The sequence below is a fragment of the Haematobia irritans genome, chromosome 1, assembly GCF_050003625.1.
Source record: "Haematobia irritans isolate KBUSLIRL chromosome 1, ASM5000362v1, whole genome shotgun sequence".
Classification (NCBI taxonomy): Eukaryota; Metazoa; Arthropoda; class Insecta; order Diptera; family Muscidae; genus Haematobia; species Haematobia irritans.
The window spans coordinates 133191116-133209337 of NC_134397.1; the positions used below are offsets into that span (position 1 = coordinate 133191116).

An 18222-nucleotide genomic window follows, 5' to 3' on the forward strand; every position below is an offset into this window, starting at 1 on the left:
TATAGAAAATTTGTCAAAATTTTATTTGTATAGAAAATTTTTTCAAAATTTTAGTTCTATAGAAAATTTTGTCTACATTTTATTTTTAAAGAAAAAATTTTCACAGTTTTGTTTTAAAGAAAATTTTGTCAATACTTTATTTTTATAAAAAATTTTGCAAAAATTTTACTTTTATAGAAACTTTTGCCAACATTTTATTTTTATAAAAAATTTTGTCAAAATGTTATTTCTCTAGAAAAGTTTCCCTGATAATTGGTTGATAGTTTTGCTGCAAGTAGAGGATGCTGATAAGGAATGTGGTAATTCCGAAACGTGCGTCCATCCAACCATCTTCCAGTCTATAGGGCTTTGCCCAAATAAATTTGACAAACATTATTTTCCTCTGTTGGTTAAGCTACTCTTGTAGTTTAGTCAACGCAATGGTTTTAAAGCTGAGATCAAAACAACAAATATCATTAAAGTACAAACCAACAATAAAAACAAAAAACGAAAATATTATTTATATAGAAACTTTTGTCAAAATTTCATTTCTATAGAAAATTTTATCAAAATTTTATTTCTATAGAAAAATTTATTCAAAATATTATTTTATAGAAAATTTGTCAAAATGTTATTTTTATAGAAAATTTTGTCAAAATTGTATTTTATAGAAAATTTGTCAAAATTTTATTTCTATAGACAATTTATTCCAAATATTATTTTATAGAAAATTTGTCAAAATTTTGTTAAAATTTTATTTTTATAGAAAATTTTGTCCAAATTTTATTTCTGTAGAAAATTTTGTAAAAATTGTATCTCTATAGAAAATTTTGTCAAAATTTAATTTCTATAGAAAATTTTGTCAAAATTTTATTTCTATAGAAAAAATTATTCAAAATATTATTTTATAGAAAATTTTGTCAAAATTGTATTTTATAGAAAATATGTCAAAATTTTATTTCTATAGACAATTTATTCAAAATATTATTTTATAGAAAATTTGTCAAAATTTTGTTAACATTTTATTTTTATAGAAAATTTTGACAAAATTTTTTTTCTATAGAAAATTTTGTCAACATTTTTTTTCTTTAGATAATTTTGTCAAAATTTTATTTCTATAGAAAATTTTGTCAAAATTTTATTTCTTTAGAAAATTTTGTCAAAATTTTATTTCTATACAAAATTTTGTCAAAATTTTATTTCAATAAAAAATTTTGTCAAAATTTTATTTCTATAGAAAATTTTGTCAAAATTTTATTTCTATAGAAAAATTTATTCAAAATATTATTTTATAGAAAATTTGTCAAAATTTTATTTTTATAGAAAATGTTGTCAAAATTTTATTTCTATAAAAATTTTTGTCTAAATTTTATTTCTATAGAAAATTTTGTCAACATTTTATTTCTATAGAAAATTTTGTCAAAATTTGATTTCTATAGAAAATTTTATCAAAATTTTATTTCTATAGAAAATGTTGTCAACATTTTATTTCTATAAAAATTTTGTCAAAATTTCATTTCTATAGAAAATTTTGTCATCATTTTATTTCTATAAAAATGTTTGTCAAAATTTTATTTCTATAGAAAATGTTGTCAAAATTTTATTTCATTGTTGTTGTCTTTGATTTCAGCTTAAAACCATGCATTGACTAAACTACAAGTGTAGCTTAACCAACAGAGGAAAATAATGTTTGTCAAATTTATTTGGGCAAAGCCCTATAGGCTGCAAGATGGTTGGATGGACGCACGTTTCGGAATTACCACATTCCTAATCAGCATCCTCTACACCCTCAAAAAAAATCGCTTCTGTAACATATACTCCCAAACATATTTTGCTTCAAGCATATAAATTTTTGGGTATTGCCCAAACATTTATATGTTTGATTTCTTCCAATATATAATATGTTTGAAAGCATATTGGTCTAAACAATATAATATGTTTGGGTAGTCTAAGTTCCAAACATTTTGTATTTTTCCATCCAAATTCAATAATGTTGTCTTTCAAAAAACTATATGTTATTATGTGAACACATAATATGTTTGGAGGCATTTTGAACCCAAAAATATTATATGCTGAGAAGAATTTTCTCCCAAAGAATATTGTGCTCAACGTTTTTTTTTTCTGCCTAATTGTATATTGCCTCACATTTTTTTCACTTCCATTAGTTTTTTTTAGTTCTTAGCACCTTTTACTGTAATACAAACATTGTAGAAGAAATTATTAAATTTTATAATTTTTTTTAAATTTTACCTTTTGCCGGACGCGGATTCGAACAGCGGACCACACAGTTTGTAAGCCAGCACACTAACCACTGGGCTACGTAGCTGTTATGGTCATCAAGAGATAATTATCGTTATAAGTTATATTTATATCACATAGCTTGCGGCGCCCACGAGCCGATGCAAACATAACATTGTTTAACAACATAACATTGTTAAACATACATTTGTTGGCAGCGTGGAGCAGTGGTTGGTCGTCCGCCTTGCGTGACAGGGGTCCTGGGTTCGATCCCTGCTTCGACCAACACCATTTTTTTTTAAATATATTTTTTAACATATATTCCAGATTCGTTCGGAAGTTCCCGAAAAGGCGTTCAGCATTACATACTATTATATTAAATTTTTACTACGAAATTGTAAAGTGTGTTTTATAAAAGACTTAAAGTCAGAAAAGAAAAATGCTTGATATAAACGAAATGGACTGAGTTCAAATCAAATATTATTTTTTTATTGCAAAAATAAAAATTGTGTAACAAATAAAGGTTTTTGTATACAAGTTTAAAATTTTCGAAGAAATTCAAAAACAGCACATAAATTTATTTTGGTGTGAACAATTGTTTGCTAGCATGAAACACCATTAATTTAGAAATACAAATAAATATGAATTTGTATTAACGAATAATTTTGTACTTAATTTAATTCTTAAGGCCGGTATAAATTGGTATTATCGCGTTAAAATGGCCACGTTTACCCTTTTACTTTTCTTTAATAATTTCTTTTAAAGAAAATAAACTTATTCAATTGTTGCTTTGGATCTTTGCCCACCATGTTATAATACAATTTACCGGAAAAAGTTGTAATGTTATTCTGGTTTTGCCGCTAAAATGAGAAATAATTTTAGCGGCAAAACTCGAACTCAATGCTCGCTTTTATTTTCGAAAAAATCCGTCAACTGCTCTTGGACTACTCATTAATAAAAAGGAACTAATCTTCGTTTTTATAGATCTTACTGTTTAATTTTTCACTGTTTCGCCCTGTTTTCATTTTACTTTCACAACTCTAAAAAGAGTGCACTGAAAAAATATTGTTGTGAGGCCAAAGAGTTCATGTCCTTAAAATAAGAATACAACTTTTGCTTAGCTTAGAAGACGCATTTCTCTAATATAAAGTTTTTTCAATGTTCAAAGGTCGATACTTTCAATGAAGTCGTGTTGTCGTTATAATTAAGTGATTTGACTTAAAAATAGGTATCATAACATGAAAGAACAAATTTTTGGACTAAGGTCAACTTGACTTTAATAATTCAGAAAAATTCATTAAAATTAATGAAACTGTCTTTAAATTTGTTGCATTTTTGCATCTTGACTATAAGGCAAAAATCATTAAAAAATAGGATATGTTTTTCAATACTTTATTTTAAAGACATTTTTTACTTGAAACATAGCATAATTTCTACTGGAAGTCTTGTTTTTAACGGATATTTTATAGCATATGAAAAAAAGCTGAAAAAGCGAAAAATTGAAATGTGCTTCGTAGAGTCAAGTACACAAAACCCCATTTAAAAGAGAATTGTGTCTTAAAAGCATCCTTACTTGTATTCTCCGCTTCTTTGGTTCGGAATCAATACCAAAATTGTTAAAGTGGAGACACAATCTTTGGAACCGGACATGCTTTTTGTTCAGTGTATAGTGCCCTTTCGTTAGTTTTTATGAAGATCCCTTTAATAACCTTTGTTTGAATATTTTGACTTACTCGTCCTACGTTCCGATTAGTTTTGACGAAACAAAAAAATTGTGCCCGTAATGCGAAAATGATAAACAAAAATCATGCTCTTTTTTTCAAATATATTTTATCTTGGTTCCGAATGAATTTTCTATCCGAATACTCATTTTAATATTTTACTTAAGCATATACAATTTTTGGCGAAGTCTTATATCACAACATATATATGTTTACTCATAATATGTAAATTTATACTTGTTTATATTCGCACGTAGTATTTTTCCTACATTTAAAGAAATTTTCTTTGTGTATATATATTTGTAATACGCCAATTGGTTACTTTCATTATTTTACTTCCAGCATACACTTTGTCTCTCTTTGTAAACACATATATGTTTATGGGCTATTTCTAAATTAATATATGTTTGAATCCAAGCATATTATATTTACAAACATTTTATGTCCCAAACATAATATGTTCTAACATATTAACATATATGTCCCAAACATATTATGCTAGTTTATGAACATTATATGTTTGCACTCAAAAATATTGTGTTTAAAAATTTGAGTTCCAAACATATAATGTTTATACCCATACATTTGAAAAACAGTCTTTTTCGTCCGTGTACTTGCAGCAAAACTATCAACCAATTATCAAAATTTTAATCTATAGAAAATTGTGTCAATATTTTTATTTTTAAAGAAAAATTTGTCACAATTTTATTTTTATAGAAAATTTTGTCAATATTTTATTTTTAAAGAAAATTTTGTCACAATTTTATTTATATAGACAATTTTCTCAAAATTTTATTTATATAGAAAATTTTCTCAAAATTTTATTTATATAGACAATTTTCTCAAAATTTTATTTATATAGAAAATGTTCTCAAAATTTTATTTCTATAGAAAATTTTGTCAAAATTTTATTTCTATAGAAAATTTTGTCAAAATTTTATTTCTATAGAAAATTTAGTCAAAATTTTATTTCTGTAGAAAATTTTGTAAAAATTGTATTTCTATAGAAAATTTTGTCAAAATTTTATTCCTACAGAAAATTTTTATAGTAAAATTTTAGAAGTTAATGAAGTATCTCTAAGGTGGGGAGGAATATTTTGCAAAGTCTATCAAAATATCAAGAATTCTTGCGGTTCTACCAAATAATATAAAATGTAACATTTTTGATAGACTTCTAACAACTGTGGCAACCGTGATTGAATCGTAAATATACATTTTTGATAAAGTCGCTTCTTTTTTGCAACCAATATCGGAAATGTTGCACAAAATCACCATAAGTCAGCAGAGATGGTATATAGTCTGTCTGTCCATTTTTAGATCTTTCTTTCTTGTTACTCAATTTCATATTCGCTTTAAAAACCACACTTTACAGAAATTAATATTTTATTACACAACGAAAAATTGTATCTTTATACACTAGGGGCTGCAGGCAATGGAGGCAGATGGTCACCAGTGGGTCTATAGCCATTTTCATCAGCTACATAGTTCACCGTATAGACTTTTCCATCTGCAGGATCCTTCCAAGAATATGAGCCTTGGACACTAATGGCTGGATATTCCGAGCCAACATCCTTAAGCTTGCCTTCTTCTTGACGGCTGGAACCATCACTTAATTCAGCACTGTAATTACCAAACACAAAAATATAAAAATAAGGTACAAAACTCTACCGCCCCCAAACAACTTACACGAAAGAATATCCTTCAGCTTGAACATCCGATTCTAATTTCACGATTTCTGCATGTTCATTGCCAGCAGGAGCAGCCAAGGTTATGGCCATCAAACAACTCACAATAACCAAAAATTTCATTTTTATTTTACAAAATAGTTTTGCTACTGCGTTTTTCAGAAAGTCAGAAACTTGTATGGATATCGAATAAGATGTGAATGGATCTTTTATACAATCTCCTTGGATTGCAGTGAATTTATTTTGTCCCCTTAATTGACCCAAAGCGATTTTTGATTAATTACCAATGTTCTGTGGCGTCTCCATGAAAGAAATTCCACATATTCCAAACTTGTTCCTGGTGACATGTTAAATACGCAAGCATCTATCATTTCTACCATAGGGAATATTTAGCATAAAACTAGTAATTAAATTTATAAATCTTCAATTATTTCTCGTGGTTATTATTCACATCTCAATTGGTGTGAATAAGAAAAATAAAATTGATTGTTGATCATATCTAAAATAAAATAGTGATGGGTAAAGATTAATGTTCATGAATCCATAGAATGTTGGAATACTACAAAGACAGCGATCAAGGCAATCGGTACAAAAATTGATCTTAATCTAATTTTTATTGTTTGATTGTGGCGAAATTTTATAATCGGGTGGAGGCGATTGTAGAAGATAGTCTCACCTATATATGCAAGATATATAAGGCAGTTCGAATTTTTATAATAATCGCTTGGAGAAACGAGAGCGACCGGAGATTTCCAAAAAATGGAAAAAGGGCATAGTCCGTCGTGAATTCCATTGTTGTTTTTCGTAAGTAAATTTCACAGCGAAATCAAAGAGCATATAGATGCGGTTTTCACCGATGGCAACTATCAAACAAAAATTATTTTATGTTTTTCAATGTGGACCCATGTCGCTTTTGAGGTGCCTAGAATGATAACGCAACAAAAATTCTATACTTCGCATAGATTCGCGATAGGGCTGCAACGATTGGTATTCGAAAAGATCACGTAAGTCATATCATTCAAGAAAATTTTAAACATGACGCGATGTTCCCTGACTAAAGAAAACGAGCTGAACCTTGAAACCATTACAGAGCAGATGTGACGGTCACCGTTTTGGGGAATTCACAAGGTGCGATCCACATTGTCTGATAGAAAAAATTTCGTTATATTAACGAAATAAATGTGTCATTACAATTGAGCCAACAAAATCAATTTGTAAATATATTAAAAGTTGTCGCTATTATTACGACGAATTCGAATGTTCTAAACAACTAACATTTCGCGAATTAATAATGCGGGATTGACAACAGATGGCGTAGTTCGGGATATATGTACCAAAAAACAGCCTGCGTCACACAGTGTGAGGCGATATAGCCATATCCGTCCTTCCGTTAGTGTGTTTTGGATCAGAATAGAACCCTATTGATTTGGAAAAAATCTGTTTAATTAGATATAGCTCCCATATATATCATTCGCCCGATATGCACTTATATGACCCCAGAAGCCAGAGTTTTAGCCTAATTTGCCTTACATTTTGCACAAGAAGTACAATTGATAGTGTCGTAAAGTGTGCCAAATTTGATTGAAATCGGTTCAGATTTAGAACTAGCTCCCATGTATGTCTTTCGCCCGATTTACACTCATATGGAACTAACATTGTAACTACACATGCCAATTTTGGTGGAAATCAGTTCAGATTTAGATATAGCTCTCATATGTACAAAGAAAACAATTTCAGGAAATTTTTTTCCTATAAAAGTCTTAATTGAGCTTTAAACAAGTATACATGGCCGTAAGTACGTCCAGGTCGAAGCTTATGTACCCTCCACCATGGATTGCGTAGAAACTTCTTCTAAACACTGCCATCCACAATCGAATTACTTGAGTTGCGGTAACGCTTACCGATGCCAGTTATCTTAAAACCTCCTAACACCGTCTTCTAAATTATTGGTAAGTCCATACGTGGTACATATTAAATCAAAAAAGACCGACTAAATACGTATATAATTCAGTTTGACAAAATTGTCTATAGAAAAAAAATTTTGACAAAATTTTCTATAGAAATAAAATTTTAACAAAATTTTCTATAGAAACAAAATTTACACAAACTTTTCTTTAGAAATAAAATTTACACAAAATTTTCTTTAGAAATAAAATTTTAACAAAATTTTCTATAGAAATAAAATTTTGACAAAATTTTCTATAGAAATAAAATTTTGGTAGATTATTTTTGGCTCGAGTGGCAACCATGATTATGAATCGATATGGACCAATTTTTGTGTGATTGGAGATCGGCTATATATAACTATAGACCGATATGGACCAATTTTGGTATGGTTGTTAGCGGCCATATACTAACACCACGTTCCAAATTTGAACCGGACCGGATGAAATTTGCTCCTCCAAGAGGCTCCGGAGGTCAAATCTGGAGAACGGTTTATATGGGGACTATATATAATTATGGACCGCAAACCAAATCTGGGGATCGGTTTATATGGGGGCTATATATAATTGTGAACCGATGTGGACCAATTTTTGCATGGATGTTAGAGACCATATACTAACACCACGTTGCACATTTGAACCGGATCGGATGAATTTTGCTCCTCCAAGAGGCTCCGGAGGTCAAATCTGGAGAACGGTTTATATGGGGGCTATATAGTAGTTATGGACCGATATGGACCAATTCCGGCACGGTTGTTAGAGACCATATACTAACACCATGTTCCAAATTTCAACCGGATCGGATGAAATGTGCTTCTCTTAGAGCCTCCGCAAGCCAAATATGGGGATAGGTTTATATGGAGGCTATATATAATTATGAACCAATGTGTACCAATTTATGCATCGTGTTTAGAGACCATATACCAACATCATGTACCAAATTTCAGCCGGATCGGATGAAATTTTCTTCTCTTTGAGGCTCCGCAAGCCAAATCTGGGGATCGGTTTATATGGGGGTTATGTATAATTATAGACCGATGTGGACCAATTTTTGCATGGTTGTTAGAGACCATATACCAACACCATGTACCAAATTTCAGCAACATCGGATGAAATTTGCTACTCTTTGAGGCTCTGCAAGCCAAATCTGGGGATCGGTTTATATGGGGGCTATATATAATTATGAACCGATGTGGACCAATTTTTGCATGGTTGTTAGAGACCATATACCAACACCATGTACCGAATTTCAGCCGGATCGGATGAAATATGATTCTCTTAGAGGCTCAGCAGGCCAAATCTGAGGGTCCGTTTATATGGGGGCTATACGTAAAAGTGGACCGATATGGCCAATTTTCAATACCATCCGACCTACATCAATAACAACTACTTGTGCCAAGTTTCAAGTCGATAGCTTGTTTCGTTCGGAAGTTAGCCTGATTTCAACCGACGGACGGACGGACGGACATGCTTAGATCGACTTAGAATTTCACCACGACCCAGAGTATATATACTTTATGGGGTCTTAGAGCAATATTTCGATGTGTTCCAAACGGAATGACAAAGTTAATATACCCCCCTATCCTACAAAGAAAAAATTTTCACGAAAATTTTTCCAATTAAAATTTTAATTGAGTTTTAAAAAATATTCAATTAAAAATTTAATTGAATCAACAAATTTTTTAATTGAAACAAAAGTCAATCACAAAAATTAATAGTATCAATTAATTTTTAATTGACCGTCAATTAATTTTTTAATTGATACTATCATTTCTGTGATTGAAGACATTCCAATTAAAAAATTAATTGGATCAATTAATTTCGTAATTGAATCAGAAAAAAAATTGTGTGTATGGTGGACGGTATAAAAATATTCAATTAAAAATTTAATTGATTCAACAAATTTTTTAATTGAAAAAAAATTAATCACAAAAATTAATAATATCAATTAAGTTTTTAATTGGATCAAATAATTTTTTAATTGACTTTCAATTAATTTTTTAATTAATATTATCATTTCTATGATTGAAGACATTTCAATTAAAAAATTAATTGGGTCAATTAATTTCGTGATTGAATAAGAAAAAGATTTTTTTCTGTGTATCTTTTTCCGATTTGGGCAAAAACGACCAAAATACCCACATTTTCCTTGTAAAATCTCCACTGCCGACTTAAATTTGTAGTCTATAGAAATTGTAGAAGTCTAACAAATTTTGTCCCGATGGGGTCAGCTTTAAATATATGTATATGTGAACATAATTCTTTATATATAGAACCCAACAAATTAGAAATATTTGAGATGGTATCGAAAATGTAGATCTACAGGGTATATTACAGTCGGCCCCGCACGAATTTAGACTTTCCTTACTTGTTTTTCTTTGCAAGTGGGAAGAACAATGCCAAATCATGTCAAAATTCTAATTTGCTCAAATTTATTTTTTAGTTTTAGTTCAAAAAACACCTCAAACAACGGAATTTTATATTCGTATTCGAAACAAGGCACATTTCAACTTTATTTCTAATTGTGGCAACTACCTTTTAGAACAGCAGAAAACTAACATTTCTGGGATTCTTTCGAAAATGAGAACCACTTGCATTTATAGTAATCTTCTTCGTTTAATATCAAAATATATCGCGCAGGTACAGTGTTGATTTTTATTAAATATTTTATCTTCCAAAATTGTAATTAACCCATTAGGTGCGCTGGCTAAAACCACAATTTATCTTCACGCATATGAAATATTAAATATTTCTTCCAATGTCTAAGAGAAATTGTAATTTCAACAGAGCTATGAAAGTAAACACAATTTTTTCTGATTCAATCACGAAATTAATTGATCCAATTAATTTTTTAATTGAAAAGTCTTCAATCATAGATAGTATCAATTAAAAATTAATTGAAAGTCAATTAAAAAATTAATTGATCCAATTAAAAAATTAATTGATACTATTAATTTTTTGATTGATTTTTGTTTCAATTAAAAAATTTGTTGAATCAAGTAAATTTTTAATTGAATATTTTTTAAAACTCAATTAAGAATTTAATAGGAAAAATTTTCGTGAAATTTTTTTTCTGTGTACTGGCGTATAAAAATAGAATATTCCTTCATGAAATAATGTGCAGTATTTCATGTCAGTATTGTTGACATGTTGTCCAAGTGTCATGCTGTGCCAAATCTATTTCCATTTCAAACGAATCAGTGGATTTCCACATTTTTTCTTTATGATCTTTAATGGTACTTTAATTCCATTGTGTGCAAAATCACAGACACAGTCCATGCATAAATGAATCGTATTTGTCGAACTCATTCATCTTCATCAACACATCCATTATGGAACAGTGTTTTGAAATCGAAAAAATTTCAAATTATGATGAAGTGGGCATGGAACTGATATTGACATTTCTGAGTGTTTCAAAGCTTCTCTACACATAAAAAAATGTTTCTGATTCAATCCCGAATTTAATTGATCCATTAATTTTTTAATTGAAATGTCCTCAATCACGAAAATGATAGTATCAATTACATTTTTAACTGGATATTAAAAAAATACTTGATTAAAAAAAATGAATTGATTTCATTAGCAAATTTCAATTAATTTTTTAATTGATTCAATTAAAAATTTAGTTGATGTTGATTGCAAACCTCAATTATTTTTTTTTTCATTAAAAACGTAACTATTTTCAATTACTTTCTTAACTGACTTACGGTCATTTTCATGTATCTCCGTTAGACTTTAACTTCCAGTTAACAGAAAGTAAAATCGAAATATCTTCTCTCCGGTTAACTTTAACAGAAACATTTTTTAGCAGTTAAGTTCCTAACTGGCATATGGTAAATATAGACATGATGACAGACATGTCCATAGTACGGTTTAAAAGTTCGTTAGCTAACGTAGCACTAATGGAGCTTCCTGAAGATGGGGGTTAGTGTTTTTAGTTTGATTAAAAAATGAATTGTTTGAAATAAATTTTCAGTTAAAAATTAAAAAAAAGGCCATCATTTATTTTAATTGACTTACGGCCATTTTCATGTAGCTCCGTTAGGCTTTAACTGTCAGTTAACAGAAAGTAAATTGCAAATATCTTCTCTCCAGTTAACTTTAACTGAAAAATTTTCGTCAGTTAAGTTCCTAACTGGCATATGGAATATATATGAGAGATGACAGCTTCGTCCATAATACGGTTTAAAAGTTGGTTAGTTAACGGAACACTAACGGAGCTTTATGAAAATGGGGGTTAGTATGATTAAAAAGTTAATTATATCAATTAAATTTTTAATTAAAAAATTTTAAAATTTCAATCATTGACTTAATTAACTTAATGTTTCTATCTTGATTAAAAAGTTAATTGTACCAATTAATTTATTAATTGAAAAAATGTTCAACATTAGTTGGAAATATTTCGGTGATATTTTTTTCTGTGTGCGTTTTCAACGAAAATACTTATAAGGGGCAAAATAGACCTTCGTTTATCATCCTTATCCCTCTCATGTGTCTTTTCAGTGTATATATTCTAAATTAATGCGCTTTCATGAATACTTCAAGGACAATTTTCATCAAAATGGCGTTTGCTATACACTGTGCACTAAGCCAAAAAAAAAACCAAGTCGGTTCATGTATGTGGTCATCCATGAGCTGTGGCATGTGCCACATTAATCTAATAGTATGCAGAGGAGTTTGAATGTAATGAAAATGGTCAGCAACAGATGCCATTTTGGCGAAACATAAAATAGAATTATAATAACTTTTTGTACTCCACCAGTTTTATTTTTAAACCCACTGAAGAAAAAACGAAAGTATAAAGCTGTGAGGTTGAGCTTTTTACGAGAAGTAAAATAAAAGTTATGGCAAAAATATTTCAATTCAAATTTTGAAGCATATATGCAAATTGGTATAACAATATAATTCTCAAACACATAATACGTGTAAACTCACAATCGTGTAAAATATTCTCGAAGTTGATACTAATTAAATTATCAACCACAAAATTAATTATAAACAAGTAAGAAAAGTCTAAAGTCGGGAGAGGCCGACTATATTATACCCAGCACCACTTTGTAGATCTAAATTTTCGATACCATAGCACATCCGTCAAATGTGTTGGGGGCTATTTATAAAGGTTTGTCCCCAATACATACATTTAAATATCACTCGATCTGGACAGAATTTGATATACTTCTACAAAATCTATAGACTTAAATTTATTTCGGCTAATGCACTAGGGTGGAACACAATGTTAGTAAAAAACAAGTAAGTAAAGTAGAAAGTCGGGCGGGGCCGACTATATCATACCCTAAACCACCATTACAGAATTAGTAATCATAAGCATTTGTGGGGTAACATATAGGTCTGGGAGATAAACCGCATTTGCATATTTAAGAAAATTAAGGGGTACATGTCTATGGGTGCTTTGTGTCAATCTGACTATAGCTCATAGTCAATGTTGCCACGGAAAATGTTTTGTTTACCCTACAAGGACAAAAAAAGTTCCCTACTTTCCCATACATTCCCAAACAATTTTCTCTACTATATTTTTCGTTATATTTAAACAATTTTACAAAACAAAAATGGTTCTAAGTACTTTATTATCTTAAAACATGAATATGCAACGTATTTAACTTAGAATATAAATTTGTATTACCACCACGGTTGCCACAGTTGGTAGAATTCTACCCAAATTAGTAATCTTTTTTGTTAAATCTCTATAAAAATTAAATTTTGGAAAAAGTTTCTATAAACAAATTTTTGTGAGAAATTTTTCTATAGAAATAAAATTTTGACAATAAATTCTATAGAAATAAAATTTTGAGAAAATTTGTTATAGAAATAATATTTTGAAAAAAATTTCTATAGAAATACAATTTTGACAAAATGTTCTATAGAAATATAATGTTGACAAAATTTTCTACAGGAATAAAGTTTACCACACATTGTTAAAGATCAAGCCTTGCCGGCTTCTAATTTCCTCCTCTAGAGCCACCAAAATGTAAAAATTATTACAAGTTGTGTTGAGTGAAAATGTCCTACATTGTGGCCCTATGTCCCTACAAGACGCTAAATATTAGAAAAACCCTACATATAGGGAATTTCCCCTACTTCTAGCAACACTGGCTGTGTTGATATTAGAGGTCTGCACAATTCCATTTGTAAATGAAGAGTACACGTGTACTTGCTACATGAGTACATCTATTTGAGAGAATCGCAAAACAATTGGTACACATTTTGATGAACACCAAAAGCCACGAGTAACTTCTTGTTGCTACTCTGATGTCTTCACTATCAACAAACACATATTCCTCTTTCTCTCTTATTGAAGTGTACTCAGAGTGATCACGTCGAGTATGTTGCGAGAACAAAACTTCATAGAGTACTCCATGTACCACGTGCAGTTTCAGAAATACAAAAAACAGTTACTCTCCATAATATATGTTTTGGTTTGTTATAAAGAACGGCAAACGTTCAGGTAAGTGTGTGACATACATAAATATATGAAATATGTGACATACATACATATCTATGATTAATAATAATGGAAAGTTTTGCTTCGCACATAACTCAGAAATACTTGTGTACCACATGAAGTGAAGAGAATCCATGTTGTACTTTTTCTCAAGTATTTGCATTTTTATTGTTCCTTTTTTTCGGAACACATATTTTTTCGGATAAGTACTTGGTGGTATTTGACAAGCAAGTGTTCTCTTCACTTCACTACTTGCGCTCTGAGAGAAAGACAGTGTATGTACTATATCCGACAGCGAATTGCATACATGTAGTGAAAAGTTATTCGATGCAGACCTCTAGTTGATATTGCACCTACGGAGTTAGTATGCCACTAATATTGAGCCCATTATTAAAAAAAGAGAAAATCGTTAAATTAGTGTGGGTAATAAATACAAATTTGTAAAAATCGAGCAATATTCTTATGTAAGAGCTACAAGTACGTATAAGTATGATCGGCTAGTACATCAAAATTTGAAATTTGAGTAACATTGGTTAATAAATAAGAGTACTATGGCCAAATTTGGGAAAATCGAGCGATGCATATATATGGAAGCTAAATCTAAATCTGAACCAATTTGCATAATATTTTGCGGGTTTGATTTTACCACAAAAGGTTACCTTGTGCAAGATTTGAGTAAGATCAGTTAAGAAATGAGGCCTGTACGGTCAAACATAAGGTTATTAGGGGCGAATTTTTCAAAATCGGGTGATACATATATGGGAACTATATCTACATCTGAACCGATTTCGATGAAATTTTGCACATATAGTTAGTACTATAGAGGACTGGATCTAGCCAACTTTTAGTAAGATCGGTTAATAAATAAGGGTTCTAAGGCCAAATTTGGGAAAATCGGGCTATACATATATATGCACTGAAAAAAAAAGCATACTCGGTTCCAAAGATTTTGTCTTTACTTTAAAAAATTTGGTATTGATTCCGAGCCAAAGAAGCGGAGAATACAAGTAAGGATACTTTTAAGACACAATTCTCTTTTAAATTTAGGTTTTGTGTACTTGCTTCTAGGAAGCAAATTTTAATTTTTCGCTTTCTCAGCCTTTTTTCTTCATATGCTATCAAAGTCCTTTAAAAACGAGTTAACGGCAACTTTATTTTCCAAATTTAGACTCGACTTCCAGTAGAAATTATGCTATGTTTGAAGTAAAAAACTTCTTTAAAATAAAGTTTTGAAAAACATGTCCTATATTTGAACGATTTTTTGCTTTGTAGTCAAGATGCAAAAAGACAACAAATTTAAAGACAATTTCATTAAATTTAAAGAATTTTTCTGAATTATTAAAGTCAAGTTGACCTTAGCCTATAAATTTTTTCTTTCATGTTAAGATACCCATTTTTAAGTCAAATCACTTAATTATAAGGACAATAGGACTTCATTGAAAAGTTTATCGACTTTTGGACAAGGAAAATAACTTTATTTTAGAGAAATGCGTCTTCTATGCTAAGCAAAATATGTATTCGTATTTTAAAGACATGAAATCTTTGACCTCATGACAATATTTTTTTCAGTGTGGGAGCTATATCTAAATATGAACCGATTTCGATGATTTTTTGCACATATAGTTAGTGCTATAGAAGACTACATTTAACCAACTTCGGGTAAGATCGGTTGATAAATAAGGGTTTTATGGCCAAATTTAGAAAAATTGGGCGGTACATATTTATGGGAGCTATAGCTAAATCTGAACCGATTTCGATGATTTTTGCACATATAGTTAGAGCTACAGAAGATTATATTTAGCCAATTTTGAGTAAGATCGGTTGATAAATAAAGGTTTTGTGGCCAAATTTGGGAAAATCGGGCGATACATATATATGAGAGCTATATCTAAATCTGAACCGATTTGGATGAAATTTTGCAGACTTGAAGGGCGACGGAAAAGATTACCTTTTGCCAAATTTGGTGACGATCCGTTTGAAAAAACGCTCAACGTGATTCCATTTGCCGAAATCGGGTGATACATATATATGGGAGCTATATCCAAATTTGATCCGATTTCTTCCAAATTCAATAGCGTTCGTCCTTGTGCCCAAAAATCTCCCTGTACCAAATTTCATCAAAATCGGTTAATAATTGCGACCGGAATCCTGTGAACAGCAAATACATGGACAGACGGACGGACGGACACCAAGCGCTAGATCGACTCAGGAGGTGATTCTGAGTCGATCGGTATATATTTTATGGGGTCTAAAATCAATATTTCTGGTAGGCACATTTTTTGGCCGATCAAACTGACCACCGGACCACTATGTGGTTTAGGGTATAAAAACATTAAATCTGAAGCAATTTTAAGGAAACTTCGCAAAAGTTTATTTATGATTTATCGATCGATATATGTGTATTGGAAATTTAGGAAAATTAGAGTCATTTTTACAACTTTTCGACTAAGCAGTGGCGATTTTACAAGGAAAATGTTGGTATTTTGACCATTTTTGTCGAAATCAGAAAAACACATATATGGGAGCTATATCTAAATCTTAACCGATTTCAACCAAATTTGGCACGCATAGCTACAATGCTAATTCTACTCCCTGCGCAAAATTTCAACTAAATCAGAGCAAAAAATTGGCCTCTGTGGTCATATGAGCGTAAATCGGGCGAAAGTCATATATGGGAGCTATATCTAAATCTGAACCGATTTCAACCAAATTTGGTACGCATAGCTACAACGCTAATTCTACTCCCTGTGCCAAATTTCAATTAATTCGGACATATTTGTGCCAAATTTGAAGTCGATTGGACTAAAACTGCGACCTAGACTTTGATTCCAAAAATGTGTTCACGGACAGACGGACATGGCTACATCGTCTAAGGAGCCCAACCTGAGCATTTTTGCCAAAGACACCATGTGTCTATCTCGTCTCCTTCTGGGTGTTGCAAACATATGCACTACCTTATAATACCCTGTTCCACAGTGTGGCGCAGGGTATAATAAACAAGTAAATACGGCCGAAAGATCGTCCAGAATCGTGATTGAATCCGATTTTTTTGTGCATAGATTGCATACTAAAGACTGTCATCCACAATCTAATTACTTGGGTTGTGGTAACAGTTACCGATGGCAATGTACATTAAACCTTCTTAACATTGTCTTCTATATTGCATGTTAGTCCTTATGGACTTACTAAGTTAGGCAGAATATAAAAACCTATATAAGCCTCTTTTCGCCAATTTTCGCATGGTAATTAGAGGGCTAAACTTCAACCGGATCAAAAGAAGATCAGTTTATATGGGATCTATATATAATTATGGACCGATGTCGATAAATTTTTAATAGGTTGTTAAAGGGCATATACTAACATCACGTTTCAAATTTTAACCGAATGGGATGTAATTTTCTCTTCCAAGAGGTTCCGCAAGGCAAACCTTAGAATCGGTTTATATGGGAGCTATATATAATTATGGACCTATATATACCACTTTTCGCATGGTTGTTAGAGAGCATATACTAGCATCAAGTACCGAATTTAAAAAGGATCGGATGAAATTTAATCCTCCATTAGGTTCTGGAGGCCAAATCTGGGGTTCGGTTTATATGGGGGCTATACCTATCAGTGGTCCGATATGCCCCATTTAAATACCATTACAAGGTAACGTGATTTCCACAGACGTCAAAATAATGAATTTTTAATTACACTGTAATTATCGAAACGTTATAAATTGTCTATGAATTTTACCTAATTTGAATTGAAAGATTTGCTGAATTGATATAGATAACGGCTACTGTGAATATTTGCTTTATAGAATTTTGTACTATAAGCTATCTATTCCTTAAGGTCTTTACTTTCACTTCACTTCTTCTCCAACTACTTCTCTTCCCGTTTCCCACTCTATTTGATCTCCCAGCAAAAAAAAAAATTAGAAGTTCTTCCAAAGGCACAACTTTAAAAGCACTTCCAGAAGATGCACTCCCAATGATGTTCTTTATTTCAACTACCCAGGAAGTTCTTTTAATTCAATTTTTATAACTTGTTTTTTTTTCATACTTTTAAAGGGTAATTTTAACTTTTTTTTGTTTCAATTAGGTTAAAAACAGAGTAAGAATTCATAGAATGGTAGAAATCATTTAAATTTTGTCGAAAAAAATGCCAATCTGAAAAAATTGTAAATTTTTGAAAATATTTGAGGTCAAACG

At 30.6% G+C, this 18222-nt stretch overlaps 1 protein-coding gene and 1 long non-coding RNA gene across 3 annotated transcripts in view; one reads left to right on the forward strand and one right to left on the reverse strand.

Annotated features, from left to right (window-relative positions):
• Positions 1-18222, forward strand: part of LOC142221838 (uncharacterized) — a 236209-nt gene that overhangs the window by 175521 nt on the left and 42466 nt on the right. The gene's annotated exons all lie outside the window — the stretch shown is intronic.
• LOC142242259 (larval cuticle protein 65Ag1-like) lies at positions 5245-5808 on the reverse strand. The gene is made up of 2 exons (XM_075313978.1): positions 5625-5808; positions 5245-5558 (listed from the first exon to the last, which is right to left on the reverse strand). The coding sequence occupies exons 1-2, from the start codon at positions 5744-5746 to the stop codon at positions 5348-5350; spliced, it is 333 nt and encodes a 110-aa protein (XP_075170093.1). The 5' UTR covers positions 5747-5808; the 3' UTR covers positions 5245-5347.

What these genes read in the sequence shown, in the direction of transcription:
- LOC142242259 (XM_075313978.1), bottom strand. Translation starts at nt 5,746, where the DNA reads ATGAAATTTTTGGTTATTGTGAGTTGTTTGATGGCCATAACCTTGGCT. An exon ending in GCTGAAGGATATTCTTTCGT is followed by an intron (nt 5,559 to 5,624) that starts GTAAGTTGTTTG and finishes TGGTAATTACAG; the next exon opens with TGCTGAATTAAGTGATGGTT.